We start from the raw sequence: 10,555 nt of genomic DNA, 5'->3' as shown, positions 1-10,555 counted from the left end.
AAAAGAACACTGTTGTGTGCAGCCTCCACTGCCGACAGCTGCAGCGGCACCAGCTCCTACTCCAGGCCCGGGCTGAGCGCTTCACACGGCGGTGAGGGAACCTCCGGAGCCGCCGCCTCTTCGGCACAGGGCAGCGCTGGTGAATGAGGAAGAGGAGCCTCTCTCTCGGTTAGGCAGGGCTTTCCCATCGGTGAGACTCCTCCCAAACCCAAGACCATTGGAAGTTCACTCCCAGTGGCATATTTCAAATGTGCTGGCCTGTAAGTCATGGCTGATAATTGGTGTTTTAGACTAAAACAGAAGAGTTAGAACTGATTCTTACTTCTTTTTGGCAGTTTTGGCCACTAAGACTTTAAAGGTGTGTCTTTCCACCAGTGAGCCTTTTGCATTTGTTTGGCTTTAAGATTAAAAGCATTTTTTTGCAGTGTTCTAATGTAACAAAATAAAACACTCACATATATGTACTTTGTTGTTTATATATCTAGCAACATTTACTTGTACTCCACTACATTTCCTAAATAAATTGTGTACTTTTACCCCACTACCAAATAAAATCAGGTGTCAACAACAGGTGTTGGTCGCAAACGAAAGACAGTTTTTGAGAACTTCCAAGAAAAGGCTGATGCAGAGCGACCCAAGACCAGAGTGAACATCGCTGCTGTGTTTGAACGGGGGAAACAACTGAAAGTCCAGAAAGGGCTGCAAAGTGATGACATGGTGGCGACAACTGTTTCCACTGGACAGGTAGGTTAACTTTATGTCTTTGTGATCTTTTGGTATCATCGCGTTGTCATTTGAAAAACGTAGCGTTACCAAAAAGTACTGAATTTTACCAATGCTGTGTGTTCACATTATCCAAAGGTTTCTAGCACTTAAAAATACGTAGAAATGTCTATTTATATTCAAGGTAATGAATGGATTGTTTCATTTTAGTTGCCTTTTAATGTCTTTACCCACCTCTGCCATACTTTACGGGCAAACCCCCTTGGAAATGTCAGGACAAAGAAGGAAATCTTGTTTTTTTTCTTTTGTTTTTTTTCAATTTTAATGTATGTATTTAGCACTAATGAATCATAAATACTCTTTGCTGTTTGCTGTGCACTCTACAGTCAAAGCTCTCCCCATAAACTGTAAATGCACAGGGGAACAATTCCCATGAAACTATGCTGCTGCTTAACCATCAAACTTTTAAGAGACACGTAGCAGCAAAGTTACATACTGTGCGTTTAAAGGTTAAAGCAGCACATTGCAGATTCCAGAGGCAATGGGGATTGGGGGCTCTACATAAAACCACAACATACTGTTGCCCATGCTGTTATCCAAAATCAACCCATTAAAAGTCTGAAAAATCGAATTTTCCGGGAGTTTTCCATCCAAATACGATATGTTTGTGTAAGACATGTTCACAATTGCAGGAGAATGACAGAAATCCAGAAAAGTGACTAAGGTGTTGCCCGGAGAGGTTAGACAAAACTTTGCATTCTCAGCTTAAGGTCTTAGGAAATTACCTGCTTTTCTTTACCTGTTGCAATGCTCCTGTCAACTTCTGTTCCCTCAAAGCTAAAATAGACACCTTTTTCTGTCATAAACTTGTCATTATATTGTTAAAGGTCCATAATAATGTGTTGTAATTTGGATGGTTTATTGTCAGGAATTTAACATACTTAAGGATATATGTATACTGCATGTTTGTATAAGTGCATAATTGCTTGAACATAAAAAAAAAAACATGTAGTTAATTTGGTTCTTTCATACTGATATACTTCAGGCAAAAACTAAGAAAAATAATCTTTTCTGATATGTGAAGGCCCTGTAGTTCCCTGATGCTCTTGGGAAAGGGAACAGTTACAGTTTACAGCCTCGCCATTAAATATCCCTCATGAGCTGTTCTTTTACTATGTCATTCTAATTGGCCATAAAAGATGGGATATTCACATTAAATGATGACTTAATTGAGGCACAAAAGAACTGCGTTAGGTCTATATTCCAAACAAAGAGAATAGCATTCGCCCTGTATTTATTGTGTTTTTCACATACGGGTGCTTATTATGACACAACAACACCAGCTCTGAAGAAAAGTCTCTGTGTCCTTTCTGGCATCTTTCCACTGCTGCATCTTTATGACACTGACCAAACAGGAACTGCAAGGGACAAGGTACAGAGGTGTTGTCTGTTGCTTCTTAGAAAACAGCTTGAAAATCAGTTGTATGGGTCATTAACCTGTACCTGAACCTCTGTCCTCGCACTATTTGGTGAGTGGGTAGAAAGACTGTGAGAAGTGCCTAACTTAATTATAGTGAGTGACTCAAACAGCCAGAATCAGGCCCAGCGAGTTCAAGAGTAATTCTGATGTGAAGGTCTCTTCACTCTTGTTCCCTGGAGGATCATCAGTTTAAAGCTCTCCTACACGATTGATAAACAACACAGTCACTTTTTAGTAGTGTGTACAAATTGTATATTTTATGCACTATTTCCCATGGTTCTCAAACTGTGGTACGTTTACCACCAGTGGTACACAAGCTTCCTCTGGTGGTCCTTGGAGGAAAATCAGAAATACTGTTCCACTGGTATGGAATTAGATTTGTGTCAATATTTTCAAACAACACTTTTAAAGAAACCAAACAACTCTTTATGAATTGAGAATACAAAAATGAACCACAATGAACTGGGAAGTAGTCACGGGCTGACTGACAAAATAATTGTTAGCAGCTGACGTTTAGATACTTACAATTATTTTGCCGGATAAATGTGTCTTTACCTCACACTTGGCTCTCTTTATTTATGTCATTAAATTGCATCATGGCTGCAGTGAGAAAAAGCTTAATGTAAAGGTTGTTACAGAGTCTGACATTACCCAATATGTTTATTTGTTTCCATTAATCAATACTTTTGTCTGCAGTGGCTCCTTTAAAACAAAACATTGTTTCTGTGCAGGTCGTGGCTCTGTCTGACACAATCAGTTACCCATTGTTTTTCCTTCACGACGGAACATTTTGTGCTGAATCAGCAGTCTCCACCAGTTTCTTATTCCGCTCAATGTCAATCCTCTGTAAAGCCTGCCTCTTTGCTCCAGGCTGCCCGGCTCAGTTCCTTCTCCTTTAATAAAGGCTGGATTTGGGAAGCCAATTGCTCCATGCAGATATGGTGCAGATAAGGGTCACCATTTTTTTTTCTGTATGTCTCCATGCATGTATTTAAACTGTTATTTATAAAGATTTACTCCCAAAAGATTATGGATAACTTGACTGAAATATGATTTTTAAAAAAAGGCTTCTTTCTACTCTATCTTTTTACTTTAGTTAATCTCAATCGGCATTCACTTGCGAACCAGCAAATCATAACACGGCTCAAGGTGTAGTACAGGGAAAAGTGTGTGTATTTGTGTGTTTGCACTTTATTTGGGTTGTCCTTTGTCCCAGAACGTTTCTATCAGACAGAACACACCTTGTTATATGGCCCTCTGATAACACACACACACACACGAGAATGACTGTGTTCAGTCCTGCTCCTCTGGGTGTGCCTCCTGTTTGAAGTCTGTGCTCAGTCTGCTCGAGCACCCATTTCATACTAAGTTGTTAGATAAATGCACGTACACACACACTTTAGGAGCCATATTTCTAAGGCCTCTCCGTGCTTGTTTACTCATCTTCTATTTATGCAAATGTGCAAACTCTCAGCGTGACACAGAGATATGAAACTGAGTGTTTGCATACAGGTGTGTGTGCGAGTCACAAGCAAAACAGCGGCGGCGTGGTGAAACTGAAATGACTTCTAGTGAAGTTTGAGTGCCAACCGGGAAAGTTTGCTGACATGAACATGCGTTGATAAATACTAGCATGTATACAGACGGTGAAACGCAGGGTGCGGCTGCTCCATGGAATGTGCTCAAGGCCTCTTACCACACCCAAACTCATTCTCCTTTCCTCTCCCCATTTCTTCACTCCCTCCTTCTTTCTCTCTCTCTCTCTCTCTGTCTTCCTGACTCAGCCTCTCTCTCCATGTCCTGGTACCTGGCAGCCATTGAACAGGTTTACAGGTCTGGGCAGAGAGTTCAGGCAGCAGCGAAATCCCGGCCTGCACTTCAGCATTCCCGTTTCAATGGACTCTGCTGCCCAAAGTGGATGTGTTTGAATTCAAACAAGCTTTAACAGCATGACTGTTAGTGTGTTGACAGTGCAGGTGCAGGTGAGCAGCTGCAGAGATATGTATGAACAGAGAGAGTGCACCAACGGCCTCCAGCCAAGCAGGATTCACCAAGTCTCTGCAACTGTGCTACAGGAATATAATGTTAGCACAGTTGTGCGAGGAGATATATTTGCTAAGGTTGTGTTTTGAAGGTGGTGTTGCACTTAACAAAACTGTTGTTCAGAAGCTCCCAACAATTAGTCATCTAACCCCTTACCCTACAAAGTCCATAGTCAAACCATTTGGTGACTCTTTCTTATATGCAACGTTACAAGAAACATTAATATATATATATATTTAATATAATATATACTTTGTTCCATTTATCTTTTTTTTTTTTTTTTTTGCTTTATTACTTTTATTGTTTTCAGTGATATTTATTGCACTTTTTGGACATTTCTCATAAACTTGAAATGTGATTGGGATTGTTTTAAGTTAAGTTTGTTTGTGTTTGTGTCCTAGTTTTAGGCTAATATGAATAGGCTAAAATGACTTACTTTTTTATCATCATGAAGACTTTGATGTTCCCAAAGGTTCCTTTATTTTTAGCTTTTGTTTACCTAATTTTAACAGAATAGTGTGAGGCAATATTTGAATTTTAAATTCTGCCTCCAAAATATAATTTGAACAAACATGACCACTGATTTACATATCATATATTTATGCTTTGTCATGTTGTTATAAATATGAAAAATAAATGAAAATTTAATTTTGTGTAGTTTAGTTTTTAAAGATGAGTAACACACAAATGAGATTGCAGCACTTTAATTCTGCAACAAAATCAATTTAAAAAAAGGCTGAGGAGTTTTCCTCAGTTGTATGTCAGTGAAAGCTTTTCATTTGCATCTTAACACTTTATGGATATTTAATCCACTTGAGCACACTTGATGCATATTTATTACCGATGTGTTTTTTGTTCCTAAGTAGATATAATCGTGCTTTTCTTTGAACCATAGAAATTAGTTTCAACACTGAAGAAAGGCAGCACAAAGAAACTACTCTTGACTGATCTCTTTTTTTCTGTCTTTCTTTCTTTCTTCTCTCTCTCTCTCTCTCTGTCTGGATCCTGCATTGCTGCGGCCCTGTGAGTTTTCCCAGCATGCTTTTCTCACAGTGTAATGTCACACCTGAGTATAAGGTGACTCTTTGCAGCTTTGGGTTTTGAGGTCATCTTTACACCTCTCTGCTGCAAGGACAGACAGAGAGAGAGACAGAGAGACAGAGAGCGCTAATTTAAGACTGTACAGTAGTGGGATGGCTTTTAAATGTGATACTGTGTGTTTTTGTGGAGTATGTGTGTACACAGGGCCTAATATTTCATCTTACGTTTCTGCAGCCTGCATTGTGCACAGTGGCGAGTGTGTGTGTGTGTGTGAGAGAGAGATTACACAATGTTATAATGATTAACAGTTTAATCAGGAACTTTCAAGTATTTCCAAATTAGATTTATCTTATGAGCATATCTCTGTCTGTCTGTCTTCCTGTGTGTATGTGTGTGTGTGTACTGTATATAAGAGAGAGCAATTTCATAATTGTTATTATGTTGGTAAGAGAGTAACACTTAATCAATCACTGTCAAGTGTTTTGTTAGTGTGTGGTTGCGTGTGTGTCCTGGACCAGTAGTCCTTTTTGAGACCAAAACCTGACCCTAACGACACAGGACCACATCTCTGAGGAACTGGCTAAAGTTTGGACTAAGATGTGAATTGTGGTTAAGTTAAGGCTAGGGTCAAGCATGAAGAGGTTATGGATAATAATGTCCAAATGTAGAGCAAATGCAGGGTCCTATTTCAAAGAGAAACCACTGTAACCTTTGATACCATGTGTGGTGTTCGACTCGGAGCATTGCAGTAAGTTTTAATAAAGGGTGGAGCCTTTTTATGAGCCATGAACAGCTCCCGAAGAAGGAAAGTCCCCATAGTGAGTGAAAGGTTTGTGATTTGCAGCGTCACTGCATACCTGTGACAGGTGTAGCCATCCTACATCTATTATTACCACTCGTGAAATGACAGTAATGATTATACATGAATCTGAGTAAGCAAGGGTCTGATTCTGAAAACCAACATGACTACATGTTGCTGCTGGCATGTGTTATCGTTTCTGTTCCTCTAATTGATTTTGAAACTATTTTATGATAACATGAAAGCTTTGGCTTTGACTTGAACATGGCTTTATATTTAGAACTTTTTTTCCCTCTCAATGTTCCTTACAAGATGTTCAGCTTAAAAATGACAGTCATTGTGAAGGCTTGGTCTTCACCTGTGGACTTTGTTGTAAACCAAACAGAACGGATGTGAACAAGAGTCCTGCCTCTTTTAAGATGTTTCAATGTCAGTGACGTGTTTGAGGTTGAAGGATCCTCCAGATTAAAACAGGTTTAGGGGTAAAAAGCACTTAAGAAAACATAAAGAACAGATGGAAGATAGTGTCACTCCCCCTTCAAAGTGGAAAGATGACCCGGATTAGTGTTTGCACCAACAACTCTTGCTATTTTGTTTGTTTGTCTGAGAATGACAGGTACAGATGAGGAGAGCACACAGCAATGCACTGATGGATATCTGTCACCAAACAGGTTAAAAGAAAAAGACAATAGTATGATAGCCATCACATCTTTGTAAAAAAATAGTGTAATTTAACCCAACATCCCTGCAGTGAATCCCAATTGTCACTTATGTTCAGATTTATTGCTCTGGAGAGGCTTTGATTCAACAAAACATCCCACCATGTTGTTGTATGTAAAGCTAATGAACATGTGTCTTGATTATTGTTCTCTTTATGTTATAATCACAGGGACTCTATTAATGAACCATAACATTTATTATGTGATAAGAATTTTATTATTATTGCATGAAAACTTGATTAGTGGAAGAGAGAGAGTTTTGAATTTTGTACTCATCAACAGACTGCTTCACTGTTAGGTCTGTGGCAAGCAGCTGTCTAATGCTGCCCCCTACTGGTGTACAGTGTAATCAGCTGCACTTGCATCATACTTTAATGAATGAAAACAAAAAATGTATGGTTCTTATTGAAAATGAAAGAAAGAAATTATGCATTAAATGGACACGTGTTATTACTGTGAAAGCTGGGGGAAACTGGGGAAGAAATTAAGAAAAGCTGTTTGGAGAAAGAATAAAGTAATTTGACATAGTCCATCAGCGCAAATTAGAAAAACAAACACACACAAAGATTAGAAAATAAATGGTTTCACATTTGCAGAGGTTGAAATGATCTAGGTTTATATAAAGACATAGATATAAATATATCATTTTGTGGCAGACTTTTTTGTAATCTACATTTTTGGATGTAATTCCAAAATTCCCTGCAGCCAAGAACAATAATAATAAAAAAAAGACTTGTTTGTGACCGAACACGAGCTTCAGGTTACATTTGTTTTCAGTGATGTTTTGTCAGCTGACGTACAGCTGGACTTGATTAGATGGAAAACGAAACTGGGAATCAGCAGGAATTTAAGTTTCGTTTTCCCCGAACAGAAACAAAACAGAGGATATAAACAGAGACGCAACGCGACGAGAGTACACAAACATTAGCGTCTCTGATCATCAACACCTGACCATCGACCATGGACAAATCCACAGGTAACACATTATTAATAATACATTATTGCTTTATAGTTAGCAAAAACGCCTTTATCTTTGAATTAATTACACATTTTGGTTTGTGTGTTATTATCATCAATATTATTATTATTATTATTATTACAGTCTGTTATTTTTTTGACTTGTGCAGAGTGGGCTCCTTCTTTATGGCTGGACATATTTGATGAGTTGGTGTATGATGACAATGAGCTGGACAATGAAGACCAGTGGACTCTCACCTTCAACTACAGCCAGACAGACAAACTCACTGCAAAGGAACGGAGGGATGGTTGGAAAATCACCTGTCAACATGTCAATGGAAGGTATGCATCTTCTTTTTTTTATACTCTTTCTCAAGGTAACTGACTATGACATTTATTAGATATTATTAGTAATAATGGTTTAGTACAAATGAGAGTTGAAAAATGTATTATAAAATGGAGCTAACGTTTTATTTGTTTTTAAACTGTGGTGTGTTGTGCTTGCCCACACTCATTAATGTTGCGATGTAGTGTAACATAGCAGGTTATTTATTTATTAAACCAGGGGGAAAAAACACATTAAGATTATTAAAATCTTAATGTGGCCAAGACAGACAGCAGCACAGTTACAAAGTAAAAGGTGACAGACAGTCAGCAGCCATACATACTATAAAAACATAAAGTAATCAAAATTTCCAGAATCATAATCAAATAAAAATACACATACATCAGAGAGAACATATACTGTGGAGTTATCCATTATCCAGACTTTACACAGTGTGCAGCATTTTAGTGGCATCTAGTGGTGATGTTGTAGATTACAACCAGTTCACAAAGTTACAGTAGGTCATCCACAACTGGAATGCTGGTTTATAATTTCACACGTTTCATTTGAAAACCATTGCTTGGTAGACGGGGAGACTGACTATGAACCGTATTCTTATTTCCCTCCAGATTCCAGTGCAGCTCCTGCTCCAGGACCTGGTCCTCAGCAAGGGTGGTGGTGGTGTTCCGCTACCGGTTGCGAGGTGGCCGAGGGACAGTGATCATGCGGCCTTTCCGTCAAATGTGTCGCCAGTGCGACAGCGATCGCTTTAATCTCCCTGGTTTCTCAGACAATGCTGTTGAAGAGAGTTTGTTAAGGCTGTTTTCCAAAATCTTGAAAAATTGCTACGGGGTTGAAGAAGATAGTGATGATAATTCAGAAAAAAACTCTAACAAATACACATCCAAACCACATGAGGTATCACTGTGTGAAGCCTGCAGTCAGGGCATCTGCAAGCAGGTCGAGGAGTGTGTTTGAGAGAGTTTTTCTTTATTGTCTGTTATTTTCTTTCTTGTTTCTTTCTTATTTCTTTCATTTTCTTTCATTTTCTTTCATTTTAATGTAGTCATATATGATCTGAAAACATATTTTGTCAGCAGTTCAAAGTTCTTTATCCTATATGTTATTTTGTTGTTTTGAATCTTTCTAATTATGTTCATTAATAAAATGTGTTTTGTTAAAAGAGTGGCTGTTAATAGTGTTATTAACCAAGTGGTCTCCATACTATCAATTTAATGATTACATTATCAAATCCATGTACTCATATTTTAGTCCTTGCTTATGTGGGAGACAGATTTATCTGTTTGAATAATTTACATTAATAGAATGATCTACACCATGGCCAGCTGCAAGAGTAAAATATTGGTTATGTTTTATAATTTTCGTAAACTACTAATATAGGTTTCTGTCAAGACTTTAACTGGTTAATAAACTTTATTTAAATAGCACTTTTCTGAGCAATGTTACAACACAGTTGAAGTAGATTAAAACTACACAGCCACACTCAAAATAAGAGATAATTCAAAAAATACAAACCAGTCGGTTTTTATTTGCCTGTGAATTCTTAGTTGACAGAAACACTGATATAATATGACAGACAAGATGATGGCAGTAATGCAACATCATGGATGCAAGCTGCCAGTTCTTCTATCAAAGACTTCTAGCAGGCTGTACACTTAAGAGGTGCAATGCTGCCCTCCACTGTTGGAAGTTCCCAATCACATTGCAACATTCAATTGCCATTAAATCCAATAGAAGAAGAAAATACAAAGGATTTCACAGCACTTTGAATCCCCTCATCAAATGAGAGTTTTCACAGATATCTCCTACATTTCTTGCTGCCTGTGTGAGATTTCCAGACAGAGGTGCATTAACAGAGGTAACTGTATTTGGGGCACTATGTTAAATGACCTTAGACTTTTCATCAATGAATTTAAGAAAGTTCTGAGACATTCAGTTTGCTAGGACAGAGCTGTAGAAGGTGTGTTGCCCATAGTATTTGGAAAGGTTCTGTTAGTGAGGTACAAATGAAGAGTGTCTAGTGTTGAGCCTTTGATTCCTACCCAAGATTCAAGGCAGAGGATGCAGTGGCCAATCATGTCAAATGCAGAACTTAGATTTAAGAGACTTAGAATTGAGGGGTTACTTCTCTGTAAGGAGCAGGTAGAAGCTTGTTAGTGACTCTGACAACTGCTGCGTCAGTGCCATGATGAGCTCTAAAACTACACTGGAATGTTTTAAAAGCATTGTAATAATAATGAATTGAGCACATAACATTTTTGATAAAAAGGGTAATTTGGAGATTGGCCTGGAATTATTCAGGGGGAATTTTAGGGGTCGTTCCAGTTGCAGGTTCTTAAGTAAACTTTCTGGGAAATTGCCTCTCTCTAGAGCTATATTTAAAACATGATGAATTACAGGGCAGATGGTGGGAAACACTTTTTTGAGGAGTTTAGAAGAGATGATAT

At 38.2% G+C, this 10,555-nt stretch overlaps 1 protein-coding gene across 2 annotated transcripts; it reads left to right on the top strand.

The window, feature by feature from the left end:
• Positions 1-69: 69 nt before the first annotated feature.
• LOC131447184 (receptor-transporting protein 3-like) lies at positions 70-9,270 on the top strand. Of its 2 annotated transcripts, none has more exons than XM_058618734.1 (5): positions 70-190; positions 559-744; positions 7,677-7,781; positions 7,933-8,104; positions 8,717-9,270. In XM_058618734.1, exons 3-5 carry the CDS (start codon positions 7,766-7,768, stop codon positions 9,063-9,065), a joined length of 537 nt encoding a protein of 178 aa, XP_058474717.1. In that variant the 5' UTR covers positions 70-190; positions 559-744; positions 7,677-7,765; the 3' UTR covers positions 9,066-9,270. The 2 variants fall into 2 exon arrangements, with proteins under 2 accessions (XP_058474717.1, XP_058474718.1); XM_058618735.1 differs by having other exon boundaries at positions 107-260.
• Positions 9,271-10,555: the final 1,285 nt, after the last annotated feature.

The sequence above is a fragment of the Solea solea genome, chromosome 20 (assembly GCF_958295425.1).
Source record: "Solea solea chromosome 20, fSolSol10.1, whole genome shotgun sequence".
Classification (NCBI taxonomy): Eukaryota; Metazoa; Chordata; class Actinopteri; order Pleuronectiformes; family Soleidae; genus Solea; species Solea solea.
The sequence above is the reverse complement of the archived record's forward strand: the minus strand, read 5'-3'. Positions and strand labels throughout refer to the sequence as shown.